Source organism: Drosophila ficusphila, unplaced genomic scaffold (assembly GCF_018152265.1).
Source record: "Drosophila ficusphila isolate 14025-0441.05 unplaced genomic scaffold, ASM1815226v1 contig_414, whole genome shotgun sequence".
NCBI lineage: Eukaryota > Metazoa > Arthropoda > Insecta > Diptera > Drosophilidae > Drosophila > Drosophila ficusphila.
In genome coordinates this window covers 12,844,319-12,872,129 of record NW_025064328.1, presented here as the reverse complement: position 1 = coordinate 12,872,129, position 27,811 = coordinate 12,844,319, and the positions used below count along the sequence as shown (strand labels likewise).

Here is a 27,811-nt window from a genome sequence, read left to right as displayed (position 1 = left end):
CCTGTTGCTTTTCTCACCTGTTCAAATACGCGAACTCACACACAATCACACACCTAGACCGCCAATTAACACACTAGCAGGAAGGGGGAAATGAGGGGGAAAGCAAGGAAATGAGGAAAACCGCACAATGCAACATCAGTCCCCTCAGAAGTTAAGTTTGCTCAAAGGATTCCCCTTCTTTCATTCCAATGTGATTTAAAAACTTTTCTTTAAGGAGAGGAAAAATCATAAAAAGTGTAATAAATTTAAAATAAATGCAAAAGCAGTAAATAGAAGAAAAACAAGCCAGGATCCAACCATAAACCAAAACAAGCAGCAGGCCAATAAAACACGATTTAGCCCTTTATGCTGGGTAACAAAGTAGCTCTTTCGGAGTCTTCTGTTGCTTAGGGCAAATTTAAAATGGGAAAATGGGGGAAAAACTGCTAAAAACAAAAAACAAGGAAAAGAACGCTACCCTCTTTCGCTTTGGCGGCACATTTGAAAATAATTTTCCAAGCATTTGTTATCCATATGAAATGTGCCAAGGATATGCGACGACCTCCTCCGAGTTTGTGTTGGTGCCTGTGCGTTTGTATGGGTAGCATCTATATATATTTTATATGTGCGTGTGTGCGCCTTTTGACTCGTTACGCTACTCTCAGCTCCACATAAAAATCCCACGAGTTTATCGGCTCCTGTACGGACTCCACCCTATAAAAATGTCGTTAAGAAAAAGTTTATAAGGCAATTTGTAATCATAAATATATTAAAAGACATAACTCATTTATTTGTTATTTATCTGTGGTTTTTTTTATTGTTGGAAACATTTTTAATTTCGCATGTAACATAAATCCGAACATAATCTGTTGCTTCTATTTCCATTTTAAGAGGTACAAGCTAGCCTACAGATTTCTCCTACAGTTTCCATACTTTTCCACCTTATCCTTTCAGTTTGTTATAAAAACGCATTTTTAGTACATTGAAAAAAGTAAAATGTAAACAGGCTCAAAGTGGTGGGGCTGTGTTAGAGGATTTTCCTCCATTAAGTAAACAATTTTTTTTTGTCATAGATATGAAACCAGACACAGAGATACACACGGGCATATATAGGAAATTTTATGGGCCACCGTGTTTGTGTGGAAAATTGTTGACATTGAAATTTTACGAGCTTTGCTCTGCATTGTCCCTGCTCAGGGGAATTGGTATATATCTATAAATATATATATATCTACATTCGCTGCCCCTCCTTTTTGGACTTTTTGCGTTTAATTAAAAATATATGTAGGCAAATGAAAATGAAATTGTTGCAGCACAGCATGCCGATGCATAAAATGTTTACCAAACCTTTTGTGTTTGCTTTGCAATTTGGCCAGGCTGGAATTTTATTACCTATATTCTATTTGCCTTTTAGTTTCAATAAGCACTTGGAACAAATGAATTCGTGTTCCAAGTTTAAATCAAAATTTGGGCTGAAGTATTTATCCAAATATTTGTAGAAAAATATGCCATTTGATAGGCACAGCAAGTGCTATTAGTTGTGAATACAAACAAAAAAGAAAATTACACATTTTGGCATTGTCCGAAATATTTCATTAAGAGCAGAAGAAAGAAATGCAATAATTGCATAGCATTGCTCAAGATGGTGGAAGAGTCAGTCAAATAAAATATTAAACTCTATTATTTAAATTACGACCCAGGGAAAAAACTCCTTTCCACTTCCCGTTAGACTGCTCAAGTGGCGCAAGCAAAGTTTGTAGGAGTGAAAACTCTTTGTCGAGTGCAAGGAAAACAAGAAACAAAAAGCTACCAAAGGCGGGGAAACTCGAACCGAGAAACGAGATTCTCTCCTTGGCTGAACGGAGATTGTAACGCGAAGCGGGCTAAAATAGAAGTAACATTCTATTATTAACAACGCCACTCGTTCCTGCCACTTCATAAACAGCAGCAGACTGCCAAGAGCCGAGAGTGAGAAGAGCAATATGAAACAATGCCAGCAACAATGGCTGATGGCCAGGAGACAAAAGGGACGGATGGACTGCAGGACTAGAAGACTGAAGGACTGAGGGACTGAAGGACACCGGGACGGACTTACAGACAGGACAACAACGTGACGACGTCGTCATCGCCAACAAAGTGTTGACATCTTTTTGCCCATTCATTGTGTGTCCCCAGTCCATCCATCTCCTTGCCGCTCGTAACTCCCCCATCGGACAACAATCCTTGACTAACGCTATTCGTCCTTTTTAATTAATTTCACTTACTGCAGCTCTGTGTCCTATGGCCTCCCTGCCCCCACAGGAAGCTTCTCTATTTCGAGTGCACAGAAAAAGAAAGGAGTTGTTTATGAAGAGCATTTTGAAGTTATCCATGAGCTTTAAATTTATTTAGTTTTGCCTTTAAAGGTAAAGGATTTTTATTATGTATTTTTGTATAATATTTTTTTAATCTCGGTTTCTGTAATTAGCATATTTTTGTCAGTGTAAACCTTCAAGCTGTCAATGTGACATGGTCCAGTCTCACGTTGAAGTCAATGTGGGTGGTAGAGAAGTGGGAGGTCCTTAGAAGGATGCCTTCCATTTTTTGCTGGGAAGTTTTCTTCATAAATTTATAAGCGTCACGTTGCTGACACTCACATATCTCTCACACTCAAACACTTTTTGCTGCCACCCTATCCCCTCCCACTTCTCCTTCCCCCACCCACTTTTCCTTCCCCTTCTCACCTGTGCCCCAGAAAGACAGTCAGACAGACGGGGAGACGGACAAAAAGATGGGTGAAGGCCTTTTGAGGCGCCACAGGAAGCAAAAGCGGAGAGATCTGACTGACACCCAATAAAGCTCAGTGGTGGGGCATAAAAAGGGAGGCAAATCACTTATGCAAATTGGCTAAGAATTTCTCGCATTGTTCCTCTGCTGTGTAAAATAAAATGTTAACAAAATTGCGAGAGAAAATGTTGAGAAAGTAAAAGCCAGATTTAAAGCAAGCAAGATTTAAGCAAACATTTTATATTCTTTGTCTTTACAATTTCCACAAAAACTAAAGAAGAACTTGTCTGCAAATTTGTATAAATTAAAAAGATTTCTTAAAGTGCGTTAAAAGCTGGATAAACATTTTAAAATATTTAAAACACTTGTATAAACAAGCCATATTAAGAAAGAGCACAAGAAAGATAAAAATCCGATAATAACTCCGCTAATCTCTGGCACACTTAACACCCTTCTCCAGATATAGAATCATATCTTATCTTCCGAGGAGTTTCCTGGTGGCTCCCTCGGCACCTGGAAGTCGTACCGCACACCTGTCCTTTCACCTGGCCATTATTTCGTTTGGGGCTGGCAGAATGGCCAAATTAAATAACCATGTGCTCCTGCTCCGGGTGAATTATGGTCTGAACCCCACCAGTGTGGGAATGTCGAAAATTAGATTTCCCGGACAACAGGTTTCCATTATTGGGGCTCCTTCGCATTTCGCTTTGCATAATACATAAATATTTTCTATTTGCCGTCATATTCCATTCGCTGGCTTAAATCGGTGAACCGAGGGGCGTCTGGGGGTCTCGAGTGGCAGCAATAGGCGCAGCATAAATAAGCAGGCTTTTCCGAGCAGCCGAGGCAGGTGGAAAATGAGGGGGTTGCTTGGGTTTGGTAGCTAACATTGTTGGAGCTTGCCACTCGTCACTCACCCATTTTGCCATTTGCCATTCATGCGTCGTCCTGGTCTCAGACATCATTCATACAAAAATGTCTGAGCCTGCTCTCCTGCGCCTTCTGCTTCTGCTTGGTCCTTGGTCCTTGGTCCTTCAGGTGGATCCCCTTCCCTCCTGGTTTTTTATTATTTATGTTACTCATTCGACTCGTATCCTGCTTGTTGATTGCTTTGCCTACACGTGTAGTTCCTCTTTTCTCAGCCACTGCCATTTGCTCCTGTCCTTATTTACCAATTCCTGTGGCTCCTTTTTCAGCTGTTTTGGGGAATGGGGAAAACAGGGGATAGGGGAAAACGAGGAACGGGGAAAAGGGTGGGCTGTGTGAAAAGCTCCCTTTGTTCGGCTCGCCCCGTCGCGCTAATATTATGAATGGCAACTCATGCATTGTAGCCAGTTTTCCTCGGTCTCAGCTTCTGTTTCTTTTCTATTGCTGCCTTTCCACGGAAAAATTGTGGTCGCCACCCCTCACCTGCAAAACTAACATGAAGGGGGAAATTCAGGAGCGGTATAACTAATTTTGGGTCAAAAAATATAATACTCAGTAAGCTATTTAGTGAAAAGTGTTCAAAAGTAATATTAATCTTATTAAAATTTAAACTCTTTAAATTTGCAAACTATTTCTTTTGTTCCAAACATTTATTTACATCCTTATTAAAACGTATTAGAATTGAGTTTAGATTTGGATTTTGTAATGCTTTAAATACTTATCAAATGGAAACCTTTTGGAAAAGTTTTGAAAGCTTTCCACTCCGCTCCTGAATTTCCCGTTAGCCGTAAAAGTGTCAATGTAAGACGCGCAATGTGTTCGTGTGTGTTCGTCCTTGCGTGCGTGCATGTGTGAGTGTTTATATTAGAGGAATCGTTGTAAGCCCCTTTTGGCCAAACAAAATGCTGCTAAATTGCTTCAAGAAAGCGAAGAATAGAGGAGGCAAATAAAGTAGAGCACATAAGCAGCACACACGATGACGATGACGGACGAGAGGGAAAGTCTCCGGAAAAGCTGAAGGGAAAGTGCCTGGGAAATTGGGGTGCCGTAGCCAGATACTTAAATCTTAGCATTTGGCCCGCATTAAGCCATATTTCACCTGGCCGAGAGAACTCAACTCGCTTTTCTGTGACTGACGTACTGCGTTCGTTGCCTTGTTTTCCCAACCCCAAAAATATTCACTTTTCCCGTGCATTTCCATCTGGCTGGATGGGGTTGGGATTGGGGGGTAATAAAAAATGAGGTCAATTTGTTTTGGCATGCTGAAAGGTTGACAAAAATGTACTTTCATATTCCATATTCCGACGGTCTATTTGCCCAAGCTGAAACGTCACCCTGCCACCGACATTGTTGTTAAATATAACAATATTTATTTATTTATTATTTACACTGCCCGAGGCGCAGCTGCCAAGGTTGTGGGTCACTCGGTCGGTCTGCCGGTCGAGGCTCCACTGTACTCTACCTGAGATATTGCTCCCGGGCATTCGGACTTGCCTGTCTGACTGTCTGCCCGGCACTTTAAATATTTAAGCCATTTTCATGCCCCAAAAGGGAGCTACATCATTAAAGTTATTGGGTTTTCGGTGCTGGGCAATTGCATTCGAAATGAGTGGGTGGAATTCTCGAGGGATACCTGTACATGTGGCTCCTGCCTTTTGTGTTCTGGCTTCGGTGGGCGTGTCTGTAAAGTTTGTTCCTGATGAATTTGAATGAGGAGGCGTCTACGTATTGATCCAATTGGTTAGAGGTGAAAATTGGTTGAAAGTCGGGAGGAAAATAGAGTAACAAGTTGGAAAAGAAAACATTCCGGAACGTTTAAAACTTAAAGATGTGAAACGTAGCAGCTGAATTTATTGGTTTTACGTTTCATTGAGAATATAAACTTTCCCATTTTAAAATGGAGAAGTTGAACCGTCTACAGTTTTTCCTCATTCCTATTTGCATCAACATACAATGCCAATTGTGGCCAAATTCCATTTTGTAATTAAGAAAGCTTGATCGAACACGCAGTATGCAGATATTCCTTCGATTTCCCCCCAAAAGTGCTCCATATTATGCACTTTTCACCAGCCACCAGCCAAGAAATATTCCGGATGAGGGGAAAAATCTGAGCGGCGGGGCCACAAGTCTACATGCATTTTACTGATTCAATTTGCAATTCAATATTTTGTTGCTCTCTTCTTTTTCGTCTGTACCCATTCCCCGTTCCAAATTGTGCATAAATGAAAGCTAATTCGTGCAAATGTTTTTTCATTGTTTTAATATTTGGCATTTTCTATTTTCAGTGGCGAATGTCAGCGGCAGTGAGCGGAGTCTGATGATGGAAAAATCGAACTGAAAAACAAATCAGACGGCAGAGAAAAATCAAGTTGAAAAGATGAGAGTGAAAATGCAAGCAGCTGCAGGAAAAAGCGAGAAAATCACGAAATCGCAGCTAGACCAAATGGGAAACTTATGAAAAGTACTAAAAGCAGCACAAGAACCAAGAAAATACGAAAAACAACGTCGGAAAAGGGAAAATTAAAGCAACAATTACTGGGGAACCGGGCCAAGAACCCTGGAGAATACACAAATATAATAAACGTTTTTGAGGAAAAGTCGGTAGTAAAAAACAAACCGCCAAAGGAAAGGATTCCCATAAAATTACCCAACAAAAATGGATACAGTTTTCGCTGCGGTTTTTCCCCGGCAGCTAGTGGCTTTTCTTCTGGTCCTGGCCACAGCTTTTTCGCCAGTCCGAGGTGAACAGCACCCGGCAAGTGCCGATGAAGGTAGGTACTCCCGAACCAAACAGCCATCCAGGTTTCATATCATTTTCGGATACAAAATACGCGGAAGTGGCATGGCGTAAATAAATAATGGGTACCGTAAAAACAACAAACAAACACACATTCTGAATTGCGTGAAAACCTCAATTGAAATATAAACAGCGTAACCGCAGAAAACCAGTTCAAATGTTTGGAATTTAACGCAGGGTTGCCACAACAACAGCGTCAATAACGAAACACTACCAACAACCACCATAAAAATAACAAAAGCAATTTAGACATTAACACTTTTGCAGGCGACTGCTGCTATAAATTCCAATTAAAAGCTAGAAAAGCGAAGCCTTGATTTTAAAACTGCATGCATTTCAGTTTTATACAGGACTGTATATATACATTTTTAGATGGGGTTTTTCGTAGGTTTAACAAGAACGAAACGCCATAAAAAATTCAACGTTTTAAATTGTTTTTACCCCCTAGCCCTTTATGTTTGCCTGTAATGACATTTCACGGACATCCAAATGAAATTAGAGAACATGTCAATGAGTTTGTTTATATAAATGGGGCATGGCCCGAACCCAAAACCTCGGACTACAATTGCGTTTAGTTTTCCCATTACGAAAACGGAGGCGGAACCCAACAAACCGAACATCTGGCGGGCAAAACCGAAACACTAGGGTGTTGAGGGTTAATTGCACGGGGAAATGGGAAACAGGAAAATTTAATTCTTGACTTTCCGGATCTCGGGGATCACTATTCGAAGAAGAAATGTAGTGCTTCGATGGCAAAGCCCAGCGGGAGGAACTCAATTGTGACTGCAGCTGTGACTGTAAATTTCGTAATTACAAGAGTGTGACTGCTCGAAATGTCAATGTTCAGAAGTCACTAAAAATATGGTTGCGAACCAAAAAATAAAATTATGTTTTTACAATTTTAATAAAGAAAAAATATATTATTTAAAAACACCTTAGTTGTTTCCAGTTGTTATCTATCGTAATAAATGTGACGCATTTTAACTTAAAAAAAAAAAACGTTGTTAGGCAGAACCAATATGTTATTCCATATTATCTTCAATTTTATTAGAAAAATGGACGGGGTTCAACAGGCTTTGGCTTTTCGAATTGATTGTGACAGTTCATTCGCCCGAGTTCTGACATGTGAAAGTCACAGTTCAGCTTTTCCTCACCCTTGTCACTTCGTCACCCTCTGGTTTTTCCCAACCCCTCGTGATCGCGATCATCGTTGTGTGTCATTGTCATCAGTGTCAAAGCCAAATGTGATTTAAATTCGATTATTCTCAATTATTTCGTTACATGCATTTCATTTTTAGTGACTCAGCCCCCTGCCAAAAAAAAAAAAAAAAATAAATAAATAAAAGCAACCCCCTCAAAAATTGTTACTTGCGTCGAATTATTTTTCTGTGCTTCATGTTTTTATTGGTTCACTTGAGTGGATTTGGTCTGGGGACTCATTTGCTCCCTTCCTTCGACTCGCTGCATTTGTTTGATTGAAATTGATTTTGTCTCGCCTGCGGGGACTTCTCGAAACGGAATGCCAGCCTCCAGACTCGGGACTCCGGCAACCAGACCTTATAAAGCATTATTTCAAGTACCCTCCTCTCCTTCGCCCCACTTGACTTGCACTGACTCCTCCAATAAAGATTAAATTCATGCCGAATGGTCGCTCATTGAGATATAGAATGGAAAGAGGACTCTAAGTGCTTTCAGATGCTGCCTCGTTATGGTAATGCGGTAATCCCCCCTCGCCCATGGGTTTTGACTTATTTATAACACCATTCGAAGTGATTACGATCTTAATTGTAAGTGATGCACTTGTTCACATGCACGGGGTATAGTTTTTCACCCCCTAGTTTAATGGTGGGTCACAACTATCCCATACACAAATTACTGCCCGATTTTCCACCCCAAGCGAAAAGGTTCATGCTCCTAACGAGGCTATATCTAATCAAATATTCACCCTTTTTCAGTCGGCTAAACTGATTTCATGGCTGCGATAAGCAAATATCTGCCATTTCCAACAAATTACTTGTTAACAAGTGCATTTTAATGTTCAGCTTTTTGGCCAAATTGTGCCACATATGTGTGTGTTTTGTATTTCTCCATGTGTTTTTGCCGATGGAGTGGCCACAACTGAAATTCATGTGGGCTATAAAAAAACCGACTAAGCACAAGCCTACAAATGGCTAAAACCCTCTCTTTGTGTATGTGTATGTGTGTTTTGGCCAATTGGAACAGAAAATTGTGAAATGGTTTTTGTGCTTTGTGATTGCGGACCTTTTTTCCGACTCTGCCACCTTTATTCCGATGTAATTTGAACATGCAAACAGTATGCTTAAATGCAGTACGAGGTCATGGGCGTCGTAAAGGGGGGCGCTAAAAGAGGAAATATAGGTTTCAAAATTGAAAATGGCATGCTAGTCACTTCTAATGCAGTAATGAATTTATATACATTTTAGTTTGATAACTAAAATATTATTTAGGGTGGTATATGTTGATATTCAAGTACAATTCAATTATAAATTTACGTATGTTAATTAAAAGCATTCATCACGAAACTGAACAACAATTTGTTCTCACTCAATCAAAACAATTTTCAGAAACAACAGCAATTTAGTTTTGGTCAATCCCCTCCCTCAAAATATGTCTGTCATATTGGGTCCTCAATCAAAGTTTAAAATTTAACTGGCATTTCTCTCGCAAGTATGAAATTGATTTTACACATTTTTTCCGCTCTCCCTGTTACTGGCTGTGATTACCCAAATTAAAATGAAAATTCCATTCAATTTCTACACGATTTCACGGATTTAAATGGTTTCAATCTAATTAAATGCATTGGCTTCGATTTCGAATCAAAGAACTCTTCATCAAGAGTGTCCCGGGGTCACAAAAAACGCTAATAAAAAAAGGTCGAAAAATGTTTTGAATAATAATCCGGGGAGGTTAAAAAATCAAATAGGGAAGAGGTCGCAGCTGTTTTGACGCAGAAATAATCCATTAATTCAATAAATGTGGAGCGCGGGTTTTTGTCTTTTCCCACTTTTTTCTTGTCACCATTTCGCGTCGCGCTCTTTTGGAACTCAAATATTTGTACAATAATTTGTGGAAAAAATGCTGGCTGGTTTGGGGCAGCATCTGGTGACGAAATCAAAACCGATTCCTGACCGGGGCTAAGCGCTCCGACAAATAAGCGGCGGCGGCGGAGGAGGACCTTCTCCCTATCACCAGGACATCGGGCTCATTGCTCATTTTAATCTTTGATTTTCGGGGATATTGGCGGAGGACAACCGGCGACCTCCGACCCATAACCCTCGACAGGAGCTAAGCACACAGACATGGTCGGGAACATGGAAAATACTTGAAAAATTACTCACCCGCAGCGGCGACGCAGATTTCCCAGCAACCAGCAGCCGGCAGCCGGAATGAATGAATAAAAATTTGTGTGGAAAATCCCAGGAAAACATTTTGAGCAAATACACAAACACTCCCACACACACACACATGCCAGAGGCTTCGGTTGAGAGGGGGTTCCAGGATTTGGGTACGGTTATGGTAACAGACACATTCGACGGCCAGCGGGTGGCTCAAAAATCAATGGGCTCAAAATATTAAAGCGCTCGATTTTCATGTTTTCCATGTTTGCCGAGAGCCCTCGATACCGCCGCCTTCTTTTTTCCGCTTTTCCCCCTTGATTTCCACTCCCCTCGATTTCCGTGTGTGTGCTCCGATTTCGATCCCCGATTCTGATTCCGCTTGAGATTGCTGTTTGTGCACTGGCGGCTGCCTTTTCGATTTGTAAATTGGCACTCGATGAATCAATGGATTTCGCCTCATTTTTAGTACTGGCCATAGTGGTCAGCGAGGGTTAACTTAAGAGTTAAGAAAACCGCAAGAAGTATGTTGATTCCTTTATAAAAATAAGTAAACTTATGTGTCCTATTTTAAGCAAATTATTTCAGAAGTGATTAGGTATTAGGTCATTTCAGCTGCTCTATGTGTGTCAATATTATTTCTCAAATCTAGAGTAAAGAGTTTATAGGAATTTTGTGTTTTCTGAGATTGTTTTTAAATTGCATGGCAAAAGCTATACAATAACTTGTAAGTAAAAATCATTTTTTTTTTTTTTAGTTGTTCCTTTTTAGTAAACACCTACATTTTAGATACTCAATACTGTATGCAAATTCTTCGTTCGGCCTCCTTTGCATTTTCATATATGCTCCACACACAAATCAGTCAAAGTGTTTTTCGACCTTTTCATCGACTTTGTTTTTTCAACACTCTTGGCGTTTTGGGCCGACTGCGGCTTTCATATTTGTGAGTAGATTTTGAACGGAATTTCTGGCATTCGCTTATAATGTACTTGACCCGGCAGATCTTTTGATGGGGGAAAAGTGGGAAGGAGAGTCACAATAAACTGGCAAAAGTGCAGTCTGGCTTCGATATCTATGTGTGTGTTTTTGCGGGATGTCCTTCCTTTGAGCCTGTGGCCGTGACTGTGGATTTGCTCCGGGTGTCCTGTGCCCCTTTTCGGCCCACGAACGTGTGGCATGCTCCATTTGTGCGCTGATATACGGAATTATGCTGAAATCACGTTCCCACAGAAAGAAAAAAGTATATATGTATAATGGAACGAGAGTGGGTTAGGATAAGGGTTTTCCTCCGCTCCACTTTTTCCTGTGCTGCATGTGGAAAATCTCGGCATAAAGGAGCAGCCAAGAAAAGTGCTTCCTGCATAAGCGATTTTCCGCTGCGGGTGTTTTTCTATGTGTGTGTGTGGCCCTTGCTTTGATGTTGTTTTTGTTATTCTTGTGTATTATTATGTTTGTGTCTTTTCCTTTTTGGAGGAAAGGAAATGCTTTCAACTATTTTTATAGCAGCAGGAGTTGCTCAAAAACGGAGAGCAAGAAGCACGAAAATCCTGTGTTTACTTTTCTCACTCGCTGGGAAATCGATAGTAATCCACTTGATCGATAAGGTCTTGTAGAGTGAATTGGTAATTTGACAAAATTATATATGTAACATGGGAAACCAAATTGTAGCTGAGGAAATTAATATCCACCGATTTTCCTGGTATCACAAGTCATTGAAATCAATTTTTAATGTAATTAGGAGGGCAGTTCTTCAAGAGGGAAGTGAGAATGGAGACACTTGACACGAAAATAACCTGCAATCGGAGGTTCCAATTACTTTCCACTTAATATTTCATCCATTCTGCACAAATATGTATGTCTATAATGATGATTCAGGGGTAAGGCATTTCTCTCTAATTTTCAGGTTAGCCTCAACTCATTTCTATGTGTTTATAAATAGAAATCCTACACTTTAAGCGCTGCTCGTTAAAATTTAAACGTTTCCGAAAATTTGATCCGAAATCAATTGGCCAAGCTTAAAAGCTGAAGCTTTTAACCCTTTTTTTCCTGGCTTGTGGCCAATTTAACGAGCTCACCTTGAATGGGTAGTAACTGTCACCTCATTTCCATCACAATGTGAGCTGTGAACGACTTTGAATTAATGGGCGAGTGTGTGTGATTGGGTTAGAATTTCATCCGACGGAAGATGCCAATCAATGGCCACTTTTATTGCCGGCAACATTTTTCTTAGCCTCTGCTGTATAAACCTTTATTGCAGAAGAGTCACTTACTTAGTTGATACACTGAAAGAATTAATAAAACTTTTTGATTTTCTGAATTTATGTTCTCCTCTCAACTAAAAAGTTACCCAAAGAGGTGTTGATTGTTGCTATATTTTTAAATTCTATAGTGTTCTATACTCTTTTACACAAGCACTTTTTTGAGTGCTCTTTTTCCACCATGATAAATGGTGGGCGTGTGGAAATCAGGAGAGAAATCACCTCTCCAGGGGGATGATGACATGGCAAGTGACAAGGCCAAAATCAAATCATTGTCTCAGCGGTGAAGGAAAAATCATCCTGCATTCACTCCGCTTCAAATTAACTCGAGGAAAATAGGGGAAAAGGATGCTGAAAAATAATGGAGATTTATCAATCGCATTATCTAGCCATCAATCTTGTCAAAAACTGATAGATGAGCCATTATCTGACAAATTATCTGTCGCGTGTGTGTTCGATGGGCTTGAGATTTACAAATTGGAGTCATTCGGCCCATAAATATTCCCAAACCGATTGATGGGTGGATTTTCTCTAGAAATGTCAGCAGATGGAGTGGGGGTAAATTTCCCCGGTGTAATAGATAATTTCAACTCATCACAAAAAATGGAAGGTAATAAGAATGTAATTTAAAGAATTATAGAACTAAAGTACTTAGCACTTGCAACCTAAAAACAAACATATTTTTAGCGTTTTCAAGTCCATAATTAAAATAAGTAGATACTTATGAACTTGCCGTATTGAAAGACTTTTAATTCAATACATATTTGGCGGGGCGATGGGAAACGCAATTGTCTTGACTTTGCCATTAACGACATGAATCTCATAGTGAACATTTAGACTGACTGAAACTCCAGAAACGGGTTGAGCGGGCAGTTTTGGTAATTTGAGATTTTCGTTGACGCAGTTGAAAAACCATTGCTCAGCTTGAGGAATTCTGGTCACCAAATCGAAGCCCTGTGCCAACTTGGCTGTCCACACAGAAACTGAATCGAAGTGCAGGCCCTCCCGCTTGTAAAGTTTCACCACTTCATTGAGGTTTCTGAAAGTACTTAAAGTCATTACAGCCGATGGCTTATCACCGAAAAAATATTGCGGAAAGTCCAGAACTATTATTGGAGAACCTTTCTTCCTGTGACCATATCGCTTTTTCACATCTGACTCCTCGAATTTCTCGATGTGAATTGTTGAGCAGTTCAAACGATCGATGAGCTTGACCGATTTCAAATAATTCGGATGTCGCTGAATGCGCTTATCCATCGGTTTTAAGTTCTTACGAATATTCTTTATCAGTTCGTCTCTTATCGATTCCTCTACGAGAACAGAAGCCACCAGTCCGCTTCCAATCGGATGATGCATATCTTCGACAATAATCTTTGTTACTTCGTCTAAATCCCCACTGGCGAACAGGATCATTATTCGGGGAAGCACCCACGACTTGTGGGTTCCATCTTCGGGATATCTATGGACATGTCGCGAAAGTAGAGAAATGTATACATCTGTAATGACCTCCTCTTCATCAGGAGCAGAAGAATCGTCGCTCATTTCGTTTCTTATCGCTTAGAATTTAGATATTTTCAAAGAAACTATTTCACTCTTGATTTTATTCTCGGAAAGCAAAAGGTTACTTTTCTTCTTAACAGACCGTTTAAGTGTTAAAACTCCCTTTATATTGTTTAATGGAGTACTGTCTTAATTGAAAAAACAATGCGAATTGAGATCATTAAATTAGCATTTACTTCCTGTGTGCAATAAATAAACTCAAGTCAACAAAGAATAAATAACTTTTAAAATGGTATTACATTTTAAAACAGTCGGACGGTGAAAAAATTTATGAGACGCCTGCTAAAGTGTTTTCGGAATAAAAAACTATCTATGAATATTCACGAATAATTTATAAATTAGCTGCACTCCCCTGCCTTTGAATTTCCCCATCTCAGTTCCAATTTGTTAATGAAGTTATCAACGGTTCAAGTTGGTTTTCCCTCGGTTTTCAATTCATTTGCATATCTCGAGGAGCACCGCTCTTGTTGTTTATGTTTATGGGGCTTTATAATCTGCTTTTATAGTTTGTTTACTTAATTTTCTGTAGCTTTTTGACATTTTGCTCCAAATTAAAAAAAAAGCACACACACAAAAGACGAGGGTAAAATTTAAGGAGGAGGTCGGAGTGGAAAGGGAGGCGCTGACGTATAAATATTCCCATTGCCCATTCCAAACACACACAAAAAAAAATTGAAAAACGAAACAAAAGCAGAAAGTTTTGGGCGGAAGTGGCTGCGACGCCGAAATACAAACAAAATGGAACCAAAAAAAAGCAATGAAAACAAAAATAATAATAGCAGCCAAAAAATGGGAATACGAATATTGCTATCCCAGTTTTTTATAAGACGCGACTTGGGATGTGGAAAAGTGAAATAAAAATGCAGCAAAATGTGCACATTTAGTTTCAATATCATAGCAATGGGAAAAGCTTTAAATGCCGAGAGCCTTTAAGAAAAAATTCAAGCAATTATATCACTAACAAAGTTTTTGTATAATTAATGAAGACACCAATCGATACAGTTGTATTTAATTCCTTTTACCTGTAGGTTTACAGAATGTTCAAAATTTGATAAAAATGCCTTTACAAAATGAAGTATTTTTTGCAGTTTTATTCCGAATACACTTTTAAAAGTAAACGCATTTTGGTAAATATTTCTTCCGGCCTTTGGAGCTGTGATTAATTTTTGCCATGGGCGTTTTTATTATTTCTTTGGCGCAGACAACTGTCTGGGAGCTGTTGTTCTTGTTCCCGCTGCTCCCATTCATGGCTCCTAAGTGGCCGAAATGTTTTTGTGCCACGTTATTAATGATCAACAAATTCCCCTGACATTTCGTTTCGTTTTGAAGTTGACACGTGCGCGGGGGAAAACCGAATCCGAAACCGAAAAGTTGAAACTGTTCCGCGATCCACCCCCGTTTCTGAATTATATTCCCTTCGTTCTTTTTTTTTTTGTCATGATCCAGTGCTTAGAGTCACATGGCATTCCCCATTTCAGACCAAATCCCCTATATTCTCTTGTTGCGTTAGTGAAATGAAATGATTTTGAGTAATTTATTTTATAGTCGCGCTGAAGTATTTATTATTTTGAAAAGCGCCGAACAATGCCATGATTAATTTCGCTGCATGTGGAGCAAGTGGCCAACCGCACGGCAGCCCCAACCCCGCTTCCCCGCAGCCCCTGGATGCCATGGTTCCCCTAATCCCTCCGAAAATTCCTTGCGGCATCGAAAGTTTTTCTTTTTCTGGCTGCCATTGATTGCCGAACATATTTGGGTTGCTGCTGCTGTTTCTCGTTCTTTTTTTTTTTTTTTTGTTGGGGTTTTTGCGTGTTATTTATTCGATTTGATTTCGGCTCCTCCGTCTGCTCCTCTGCAAACATGTTGCAAAAGCAAAGGTTCCTCTTAATCCACAAGGTGTAATTCCGGGCACAATAATAGCATCACATTTTTAGGTTTTATTTGTATAAATATATGTAGGAAAATTTTGGTCAATAACTTTCAATTTATTTTATTTATTTTATGTATTTTATTTGGATCATTGATTTTTGTAAATATTATATATTTATTTTTATATAAGTTTTATTCAATTCAAGTAAAAACCATAAAATCTGTAGAATATATTTATGTAATCTCTAAATTCAATATTGTTACCAATTCATCATTCCTATTTTTTTGGCCATAGTTTTTCCACAACAGCTGTTTGCTGCTTTCTCCTCCTTTTCTTTGTGCCCCGTGGGCTATAATTCAGAATCAATCGTTATGCTTTTGGCAGCTTGCAAATTTTTCTTTATTATATCATATTAATTTTATGAGTCTTGTTTTTCCTAAACCGCCCTTGGAGCACAACTCCTACCCCATTTCCTATCGTTTTCTCGTTGGTTTATTGCATTTAAAAGATATTTTTCATATCAATGAAGCTTCCACGTTGGGGCACACACACATACACACACACGCAAAGCCACCAGAAGAAAGGAAAACAAAAGAAAAGGAAAAAGTTTGCTAAATTTCCTAAAGTCATGCAAACATTTTTTACATATATCGATTTTTTTGCTGCTGGGGTCGACGGGGGTGAGCCTCGTCTTGTTATGACAGGCTCAAATTGGGTGCTATCAAAATTATATATTATTTTGCATAATATCTTCTTCTTCGGCTCAGAGTCGCTAGGATAGGTAATTTGATGCGGCATGAATTTCATGTCCCACAGCGATTAGGTTTTTCCCACCCACTTCCTTTTAAGTGGGTGCACTTTCTCCTGAAGCGACTTTAAGCAAACTTTTGGCGAAACTTTGAACGATGTCTCATTTGTTTGGGGAGCAGCACTTAAGCACTTTGATTGTCTGAGCTTTGTCAAAGGTGAGACGCCAGGTGTTTTTCGGTGGGGGAAGGAAAAACGTTGGGAAAGCCCGAAAGAACTTCCCAGTTATCCAGCTTAATGCAGTCTGAAAGCTTCTCTTTTTAGCAGACACACAGAAAAGCAGTGAGGGAATTGCACTCAGAAAAATAGTAATTTGATAAGTAGAGTGGATGCAACTCTAAAAGTATCGCACTAAGCATGCTTTTAGCACACAAACTTTGTTTAAAAATGTCGATAATAACTAGTTCTAGGTTAAGATAAAAGGAATTCGAAAAGAATACATTCATTGGGGGGAAAATCGAATTCTTTATAGCTTAGGCGAAAAAATATAAAAAATCAATAAATAATACTAAGTGCACTAAAAGGTGAAAGAGCTTAAATACTATTTTCATTTTAAGCATTGACTTTTGCTCCGTGTGGTTCTACAAAAAGAAATTACCGCCAGGAAAAAGGGAAAAGTGGGGAGAACTCTGTAAGAGGAATTCCTTAAGGTGTCGAACCATTTATGACCTGCCATAAACACGTGTAAATCCCGTTCATTATGGAAAAGTCACGATTTCTAGTGTCAATATCGTAAATACAGACAACTCCGACTTCGACTTGGCGAGAACTCCAACCTTTTGAGCATTTTCATTTGGCATTTTCAACTCCACCCGCTGGCGCAATAAAACCGAAAACCCAATTGGAGCTCCCACATAATCTGTATCCATCCATCCATCCATCCAACTATCTATCTATCTATCCGTCCACCCATCCATCCGGTTGTGTGTCCGTGTGTATCTGTATCTTGAGCGCTACACTCGATTACCCAGCTCGACGATCTAATCACTTTGAGTGATGGATTCGGTGCATTGGGACTCCGTCTAGCTTCGCGTCTACGGGTATCCGTATCTTCGCCTGCATTGGTATCTATACGGTATCTATGTCCGTCCGTCCGATCCCAGACGGACTATCTATCGCAGTTGCGTGTTCTGTTTGCATTTTACAAATGTCAACAAAGGCAAATGCACTTTGAGGTTCTATTAGTGGTCAGGTGAGGGTTGATAAGCGCGGAGGAGCGCTGCATTTGATGGACAGACAGCGGTGCGATAAGTGAAACCTTCTCCACCGGCGACTCTCGCAGTGCTTTTCCAACTCACACCGTAAATAAATTTACTAAAATCCAAAAATGAATTCAAAAAGTATTTTTCGCTTTACCCACTTTTAAGCATTTCAAAAAAACTTTTATCGCAGTGCAAGTTTCACCTGGTGGTGGGTGGTTCCTCGGCTAAGTAATCCATCATAAAATTAGTTTGGCTGCCACAAATGCTACGAGCGTTAGATTTTTCAACCAAGATTATGATAAAGTTAAGCCAAGCGGTGAAAAGGGCTGAGTGCTACATTTGTGGTATCAAAATAATACGTTCGGCTCGTTGAATAAATATTAATTTGGGGAATTACTTGTAGGGTTATGCTTTGGGTAGGCAATGCCAACTGAGGCGATCAAATGGGTGGATGTTGAATGGATTGGACGGATGATGTGGGTCAGACACGCTATTCGTTGGCAGCACCAAAAGTTCTAAAAAAAGAAACAAATTTCGGAAGTTCCTGAAATGCATAAAACAGAGTTTGAAATCATAGAAGAGCTTTAAACTTACAGTTATTATTTAAATATTAAATAGGAAACAGAACGTCAACTTAGTAAATAAGTTGAACTTACTTTCCCAACCCAAACTTACTTTTCAGTAATGTACAATAAAAGCCTTGACCCACACAAACCCAAAAAAGCCAACTTGACCTCACTTAACCCAACCCAATTTCAGACATTTATCCAACCTCAATTTCATCAACATTGGGACACATCCCAAACGTATCCCCCCTCATCTTCACTTATCAATTGAAAAATACTCCTGAGAGAAAAGCCAATACCATTTCCATGTTGCTCCATGCATAATAATAATTTGCAAAGGGCCAAAGCGAAAAGTCAATCTAATGAAAATCAAATAAAATAACTCAGAGCTTCTGGGAAAGGAAAACGAAGGACTAACGAGTATTTTCCATATTTTACAACTTCCCATGAAGAAGAAATAACAAAGGAACTTTATTAGGGGAGGGAAAATTCACAGAACCGCACCGAGAACTCAGAGAACTTGGCAAGCCCTGCTAATTTCAGACTTAATTTAGGTGACTCTGTCACTCGGTCCTCTGGCCAATTCCCCACTTTGGGCCCATAAGCAATCGGCAATCGTATTATTGGCATTATGACCGGGCAATAGACCCCACCCTCGCCCCCCTCCCCTGAGCAATTTCAACTTCCGCCTACGACATTTTGATGGAGGCGCCTAAAACTCAACAAATGCCGCCTGCAGGAAATATTAAAGCTCAAACCGACGGCAACGACTAAACTTGGGGGTCATAAATGGACAGTGGATCGCAAATTGTCATTGGTCACGTGCAGGGTGAAGGTTTGGGGAAAGGGGGAGGAGTGGGGGGAACCCCACTTTGTTGCCGTTGTTATTTGAAAATATAGAAATAAAGGGAGCCAAGACAAAAGCAACAAAACAAAAACAGAAAAAAAGGAATGAAAAAATCAAAGGAACATTTTACGACAATTGCTGTTGTTGCTGCCGTTGATGTTGCTGCTGTGCATGTTGCTGTTGTACAAATTGCTGCTGTTGTTGATGGCGTCGTTTGAGTCATTGGCAATTTGTCGCCAGCAATTGTTTGTTGGATTGTCGTCCAGGTGTTTTATTCTCCCTTTTTTTTTTGGGTGGGTCTCTGGGTTGAGCAATCGACTTACACTCTGCAGTAGTTCCATTTATAGATGTTTAGTTTCCACCTCCAATTTCTCCATTTGTACCCGTCACCCGGAAGAACGATACGTAAACATATCTAATTTGATTTATTTCCTGCAGCATGGTCATTCTATTTGTAATGCTTCTCGTTGGCGCCACGAAAAAGCTTCGAAGATCTCACACTGAGTTCCCCGAAGGGCTTTCGGCCATAGTTTTACAGAAGCCCCGCAGAGTTGGGCAACACAAATGATCTGAATAATTACCTTATCGACAGGGAGCCAGAGATCGGGATCACTTGAGGCGATTGTCAAAATATTTTCACAGTTGCAGGCAAAACAAATAAATAAATAAATAACCGAAAACGAGATGGACGCACGTTGGCTGGGATCTAAATGGATGACTGATTGACTGAGTAATTGCCCTGGCACTTGGCCTGGCCTTTTGTTTGTTTTCATAAAAGTTCTAAATGAGCTTAGCGAATGGGGCTGCATTGATGGCTTTCCGCCGCGGGAGATGCAAAGAGTGGGAAAGTGCAATGCACAGAACAAATGCATTTTCCCCAAATGGAAATGCTCCGTTTTCATTTATCACACATTTTTTTTGTGCATTTAATATGCTTTAAATTTTTCATGGAAGCAATTTTCACTCGGACTTAACTCGGAAAAAAATATTCCATATTTAATAATTTATTTTTTGTCAATTAGCACTTTGCTATTATAGAAATACGATTTAGCATAGATTTAATTGCATTTTATGAAACTTTAAATATTTAAACTTAAAGATTACCTTCTGTATTCTAAAAAAGGGTATACTTCTTATTTTTCAAACGATTGGACAATCAGTCATCCAGATCTTTATGACTATAGATAACATGAACTTCCCCTTTTTATTTTGAAAAGATTTTATTCCTTTGAATTGCTACATGACTATAAATTTTATCCATTGACTTGAACTGTGAACTGATGTAGGGAATGGAAAAAGGGTAATTCCCAAAGCAACATCCCAGTTTGAATATTTTATTATCCGATTCCGAGAAGACCGAACTCAGAAACATTGAATATGACACATAATTCCATATTCCACGAACCTGAATGAATTTTTTGTGGCTCCCCGCTCAGTTCATAAATTGAGTGCTGAGGAAACCAGAATTAGTTCCTCGACGCAGAGATCTCCATCAGTCTGAAATGTTTTCGAGGAGGAAGAGGAGGCAACATGTTGGGCCTATCATGTTGACGCCCACTTAAAGTGGCACAATTATGAGGCGACAACATCGGACGCGGAACGCTTAACATCTTGCTGGATCTCCGGCAAGGCGGTCGCTCGCCTCAATTCGTAGCGATCCGCTTAATTATAGAATACACGATGCGGGAAATTTGTTGCACGCACCATTAGCGGCCAAATGTCCGCCAGTCAGCCAACGTTTCCGACTAAATTTGTCAAAATAATGCCGCGCCAATAAAAATAGAAAAATCGGAGAGGCGAAAAAAGAACACTGAAATGCACTTCTGTCACTCTGGGCGATCGTTCAATCAATATCAGGCCGAGTGACAATAAATCTTTTAGAGGCCCCCCAAACAACTAATTTCCGCTGGACTTCAAAGTCGGACAAAGATCGGGGGAATTGCAAAAGTTCAGAGACATATTAGTTTGGATTCCGATTGAGAGTGTGTGAACATTTGCTGCATAGACTGCAATTAGCAATTGAACTCTTTCGTATCTGTATCTCATTGCGGCCCTCGCCTAATCACTTTGATCTGCTGACCCAAATACAAATCCCATTTTGGAGCCATAACAAATTGCATTTGGCCCCAATGAATTATATCATTCATCCGATTACCAATTGCTTCAATTTTATTTTATTTTCCTGGCGCCTCGCCCTCTTGACTCTTCGATATTATGCCCCTTCTCCGGTCCATGTGGCCCCTAATTTATTTGAGTGTGTTTATGCATATCGGGAGAGGATTTCGATTTCGATTCCGATTGCCTAATGGCAAATGTTACTTATGGCGCTCGGAAATCCGGAAATGCCAATGAAATCAAGCAGAGAAATGGGAAACAATTTCTCGGATATTCGGGATTGGGCAATTCCTTCCATCTAGCAAAAACTCATTAGGAGAATTTATTATTTATTTGGAATAGTTGGTAGTTTACATCAGAAGAGAAGAACTGTTGATGAGCCTGTATAATTAAGCACCTAAATTTCATAGAATTTTAAATTCTATTCACTGAAATCCTCTTATCAAAATTCCATTAAAAGTTTATAATTCTGTAATGCGTAACTTCCCCCAATCTTCTTTACAAACGCATGTGCCTATAATATAACCATTTTTATATTACTGCTCCAATCGTTATAAATTGGCCATTAATCGAGTTAGAACGCATTAAAATAATTGAATTTCAGTTCAAATGAATGGGAAGAGCCAGTCGGATTTGGCAGTGGGAGGTACAGAGCTAATCTAGATAAATATTGATTCATATTTGGAAAGCCATTCGGTGTTCATCGGTTCCCCTCTGGGGGCTAACCCAATTATGTGATAGGGGATATGGCAGAAGGTTCCACATATAGGCACGTACGACACGCCCTTTAATGCCGTTGTTGGTGTTGCAATCCAAAATATGGAAAATATAATTTGTATAATTACAATGCCTTTTGATAATACCAAATACATACCAATCAACAACAAAAACAGCAGCAAAGGCACAAATGAACCCAAAGTTGTTCGCGGGGGGCCCCCAAACCAACACCCTAAAATGGTGAGGAGACCAATAGTATTTTGGTTTCTAGTTGGGAAGATTTTAATACAGAATGTTTGTTATTCTATTTGTAAAAATAAAATTATTTAATTGAGGGATTACAAATAGCGCAAATTGATTCTGAAAATAGGTCGCAATACAATTAATTAAAAACAACCTAAGCTTATTATTTCCCTTTACATTTTTAATTATAAGTAAGTAAATTATTTACTTATCGTTATTTGGTTGTTTTCAAATTTTAATTTTATATATTCGTTGTTTATAATCTAAATGAGCAAGGCAGTACAACTTGAACACCTTATTAAACGAACATGCTCGTGTCACGCGACCATCTCCAAAGGGGCGACAACTAATTGAAGATTGCCCCGCCCCCCACAAGTTACCCCCCTCTGGGCGGCGGCACGCACACCGCGGTGCCATCGAATCGATGTCGCCGTGGCTGGAACAGCGAACCTCACCCAAAACGACCTGGACTATTCGGAACTGCGGCGGAACGTGGCTGCGGAGGCGCCACTCGCTGCGCCGATGATGTCTCCATGTCGGAATCCGCGGAATGGAAATGACCGACGAACTCGCACTGGAGGGGAACCCTTTCAGCGAGCGGGCTTTATCATCAAAGGGGAATCAAGCTGTCAGTCAATTTATAGTCGCAGCAAACACACAAAGGACAGAAAGCGATGTGGCGATAGGGTCAGGTCAGAGTTCATATATTTCAATTAGGGAAAGCCGCAATAGCGGTTTCCACAATGCCAACTGCCAACCGCCGTACTTCCGAATCGTACTCATTGTGAATTCAATAGATATGGATAGATCTCTAAAAGGTTTACCTATTAATCTATGTATTTACTTTCATTTTTAGGACCGCTTTCGGAGATTTTGACTGCCACTGGTTCGGAAGTCGCGTTGCCTTGCGATCTTCTGCCTGCCACAGGAATCGCCGATAAGGTGCAACTGGTCATCTGGTATCGCCAGGGAAATGTCAAGCCCATCTATACGTAAGTTGAAAAAGATATATATAGTCCAAGTAAAAAAAAAAAACAAGCTTTTACAAATATTTAAATGTATATTTTACAGGTTTATAACTTTGTAAAGAAAATACTATAAAATAGAAATTAAAATTCTGTAAACTCCTGAGAGTATCTATTTTGTTCCCATTAATAACCATTATATCCTGCTCAAAAAGTGTATTCTCCAGTTTAATAAGCCCCAAATTAGGCTCCCTATTTATTCTTTTTCGACTTTCTAACCTACATCCACCTTCCTTACGAAATCCCTCCTGTATATCCTTTAAGCTTTCTTCATCTCATCACCCAAGTTTACAGCCCCATCCGTTTTGGGATTCACATTTTCCGTCTATATTAAAATCTCCTCCACTTCTCAGTCTCCTGGGATTGTTTCACACAGTAATGCCCCGCTAAAGTGTCAGCTAAATTTCACTTAATGATTTTAGCATGGGTAACCCTCGCTTGAGCTCATATTTTTTTTTGGAATTAGCCAAGGAACCGAAATGAATTTGGCTTCGATTCCGCTGGGAATGGCAGCCAATTATACAGAAGCTCCCCGTGTTAAGTGGGCGGAGTGGGTGTGGCCTTACAGAAAGCCATACAGAGTCACCCAAAGCGGGCGCTAGCTCATTATAAATTCTATTAACGTGAGGCATTTATGTTGAATTTGACGATATAAACATTACTTACACAGAACAACCTAAACGCGTTAGGAGGGGGTCTTGAGTTATGTGGGTGGGGTTTTGGAAAAATACTACCACCCCACCAACCCGCTGGGTTACCACACGGAAAAAGATACCCATAAAATTAGGCAATTTCCGCTTATTAATAAATAAAACCACTTAATTTCTGTCCGAAAATTGTGAGTACATTATAATAATGGAGATAATTGTTAAAATAAATGTAAAAAAAAAAAAATGACTAGTTTCTTAATTTGAAGTAAGTATATAATTAGGTGATTTACTCCTTCAAAAACTATATTAAATTGAGTTAATATTACATGTGGTTTTTTTTAAGTGCCGAATTCGACACCTTAGCAATTTTTAACAAGCTCATAAGGGCGAAGCACAAAAGGAGAAATCATTTTGTGAGGCACTGTGCCAGGAAATGTCGCCAGTAATGGCAAGGAGGTGGTTCTGGGTTCTGGCAGATGGGTAATATATATATAAACCATATAGACCGACTGATTGGCAGCAGCAATTCGGCTCAAAGGTCGCTCGTTGGCAACTCACTTCTTCTCTTTTTGCCATTTTTCAGGAAAAGCCAAGATGGGAAATGCGATAGAGGGGAGAAAGTGGAAGGGGGCGAGCGGGGGGGACGTACCCAGTCAGGTGAAGTGGAGTGGAGTCTCAAGTAGACAGATGCGCAATAGACCAGAAATTGAATTTTATTTCATTTTCCATTAAATTCGTTCGTCTGTTCTCGTTGCACACAAATCGATGATGTCAAGTCAAAGTGTCAAAGTTCGCTGCCAGTGAATGTGCACTCCTGTGGTCTCCGGTACAGTGTGCCCTCAATTGCAATTACGATTTTGTGGTTGCGGAGCGGGAGGGGGATCTTTTTACGACCACATAAAGTTGAGGTTTATGCAGATATCTTTTCCCCAGCTCCTCTGCATATTGTTCTCGCCCGCATTTCTTTATTGTTTTCCATCAATTTTAATTTGCTTTTCCCACACTTCATAAATTTTCCGTTTTGTTTTCCGTTGCTCAAGCAAAGTTTTCTGGCGTGCTGGAAATTTCAATATGGCCAAAAGGCTGACAAAGGTCGAGAGATTAATTGCATGAGAAATTTGTTTTCCAATTGCCATGGATTACCCATGGATAACCTCTTGTCCCCCGTCACTCCACGATTCCACTTTTGTGTCCGGCTCTCACTCACTTCTCTACATAATTTAATTATGTTTAAAATCCATTAACAAATATCCCATCCATCTTGTGCCACTTACTCCTGTTCTTTTGGGCTGGGTTCTCTTCTTTTCGAGTGCATATCTCAAATGTGTTTTGTAGCTTGTTTCAATGATAAATCATCTAAAGTGTAGAGTGGGGCCTATGATCTCTTTAAAATGTAGGATAAGCAGGGGAAAGTCGATAATTGCGGCTAAGTGGAGCTTTTATCAATTAACTTAGGCCTGTTTAATTAGGTCTATAAACTGTTTTGATAACGTTAAATTTAGTAACTGCTTTGCTTTTTTAAACGCAAAAAAATAACGAAATGAAAGACTCCCTGTGTTTCCTTAGAAACCAGTTGGCAAAATTCTTAATCTAATTTTAGCCAGAGATTTTTTCTTCCCTTTGAAAATAATACTTTTATAGACCAGCACAGATTTTTCTGTGGTTTTTATTGCACAAGCCAAATTTAAATGTTGGCTCTTTAAAGCTTCTTGAAAGTGCCACAAAAAACACAGAGAACAACAACAATTAAATTCATTTTAACAATAAAGAGATATAAGAATTCAAGGAATACGAATATACAAAAATAAAATGGTAATCCGCTTAAGCCAAAAGGGAAGCACAACAAGCGCTAAATTGATCAATTAATTAATTGAAGAGGAACTATAAAATGAAAATGGAAAAACACGATTTTGTGGGCTGACTGGGCGTGTAACTTTAGGGCGTTGGAGGCATTAACATAAATAGCAAAAGTGTGTTTCTTTTTTCTTTTTGCAGAGACCTATCCCCTTACCCAGAAAACAACAAAAAAAGGTCAAACAAAATTCCGAAAAAAGAACGAAATGAAAAATCAAATTAAAAGACTCAAACCAATTTAAATGTGACCATTTAAAAATGCTAAAAAATGCGGAGATAAAAAACGAAAGCGAATGGAAATTAAAAGTTCTGTAAATGCATTTTACGATGCCTAGCCGATCTGATTTCGGAATGGAGCCCCCAGAGCCTTTGGGCTGTGTTGACATTTAATGTGGCACTTTGTCAAAATGCATTGAACAAAGCCATAAAACAAAAGCGTTCGGTAATAACAATAAAAACAAAGTTCTTTTTCGGCCATTCATGAACTGTTCCCTCCCTCTCTCTGTGTCTATTTTTGTCCCTATCCCGGGATTGTACTATATCTAAAAATAGTTTGACCCATGGGAAAGCTAATTAAGTATTCCGCTTTTAGTGGATTCCCCGGATTTGACACACATTTCACCGGCGATGTTGTCTCAATTGCTGGGACAGTAAAATCAATGAAGCAGGTTAACACAATTTGGCTTATCGAGGCTGGGTAATTGGTGAAACGTGTCGAAAAGGGTTTTTTTAATGGGGAACTCTATTTTATGTGGCTTTAACTGCCAAATACATAGTGGGGGATAGGGTTTTATTTATAGCTAGTCTAACCCGGCTTAAACATTTTAACCAACCCTTTTAAGAAGGGGTTATTTTTTTGTTATTATTACTTTGTAAGCAATTGCTTAATTGAAAATAAGAATATTAATCACCCACTCATGCAGTTTATTTTTTGACACCCTAATTTATTTTGAAATATTATTTATCATTGCAGTTTTGATGCTCGAGGTCGTTCCTTAACTCAGGCCATTCCTTGGGCGGATGAAAGTGTCTTCAATAAGAAGGCGCATTTCCATCATGATACTAATCCTCCTGCCCTGCGGATAAAAAACATACAAACCTCGGATGCTGGACTTTACAAGTGTCGCGTGGATTTCCACAAGTCACCCACTCGTAATTGGCGCATTAATGTGACAGTGCTGGGTGCGTGTATAAATATTAAATAAATTTAATTTAACATAATTTTTTCTGACCAAATCCTTTATTTTTCTCTACAGTTCCACCCACCCAACTGGCCATCCTGGATCACCATGGAGCCGAGATACGCGACCAGACGGCAGGACCTTACTTGGAGGGCGACAGCATCGACTTGACCTGCCTTTCGAGTGGTGGAATTCCTCCTCCACGGGTCTCCTGGTGGCGGGAACACGCCCTGATCGACGACTCCTTTCAGGTCCTGCCCGATGGCTCCGTTCGCAATGTCCTGCGCGTGAAAAACATCCAGCGGAAGGATCTCCTAACGGTAAGTCATCCACATCTATGGAGAGGGCTTTCAAGTGTTTGCTCCAAATATCGTAAGCCTTATTTACGACTTCGGCACAAAGCACCTTGCGGAACAATGCCTTGCTCCCACATTTCTCTTTCACAGTGCTGCCATCTAAATACCCAAAACCCGCAGATAAATAATGCTTTAGAAATATATACAGAAATAGCTATATTTTATTTACAAAAGCTGGGGCAGAAATTCTAAAGAAATGTTTTATTGTTTATGATTTATTAAAAAAATCCATTTGCCATATTTTGTACAAACTGAATCAGATAATCAATAATGTTTTGAGGTTTGAACTAATATTTTACTGTTTGTACCGTACTCGCATGTAAATCATTACGCTTAATAAGAGCTTCTTGGAATTTATCTTCAAATATATAAAAAATTTAATATTTAATACTGTAAAAATGTGTCTATAAAATAGCCAGGCTTGCAGCACTGCTGCCACTCATCCCTACGCTTCTCGTTGGCCATTTATATTCGGCTGGTCACAATGGACGTCTTGGTCTGCGGGCCTCCGTTAATGACAGCGCTCCGTGTGGCAAGCGGTTGCCATACAATGGCTAATAGAAATCAAATGCAACCGACTGCATTGGGAATTGTTCCCTGGGTGGTTCATGCGGCTTAAACCCGTCCCAATGGAAAATACCCTTCCACCGGAGAACGACTTCTCCCCCAGAGAATTCCCTTCCCGATGCTCTTCTCCCAGCTCTTTGGGGCTCTGCTGTTCTGTTGATTCTAAGC

The 27,811-nt window shown here is 39.6% G+C and overlaps 2 protein-coding genes and 1 long non-coding RNA gene across 3 annotated transcripts in view; 1 reads left to right on the top strand and 2 right to left on the bottom strand.

The window, feature by feature from the left end:
• Window positions 1–27,811, top strand: part of LOC108096708 — a 45,553-nt gene that overhangs the window by 7,820 nt on the left and 9,922 nt on the right. Inside the window, exons 2-5 of the mRNA XM_017198541.2 lie at window positions 5,958–6,443; window positions 22,867–23,002; window positions 26,513–26,721; window positions 26,796–27,040. Coding sequence (XP_017054030.1) covers window positions 6,329–6,443; window positions 22,867–23,002; window positions 26,513–26,721; window positions 26,796–27,040 — 705 coding nt within the window. The 5' untranslated portion in view covers window positions 5,958–6,328. The remainder of the gene's footprint in view (window positions 1–5,957; window positions 6,444–22,866; window positions 23,003–26,512; window positions 26,722–26,795; window positions 27,041–27,811) is intronic.
• On the bottom strand, window positions 7,490–11,227 carry LOC108096710. The gene is made up of 2 exons (XR_001771729.2): window positions 9,829–11,227; window positions 7,490–8,150 (listed from the first exon to the last, which is right to left on the bottom strand). It is a non-coding gene; the product is annotated as an uncharacterized LOC108096710 (long non-coding RNA).
• LOC108096709 lies at window positions 12,813–13,931 on the bottom strand. Its single transcript, XM_017198544.2, has one exon. It carries the CDS (start codon window positions 13,623–13,625, stop codon window positions 12,837–12,839), a length of 789 nt encoding a protein of 262 aa, XP_017054033.1. The 5' UTR covers window positions 13,626–13,931; the 3' UTR covers window positions 12,813–12,836.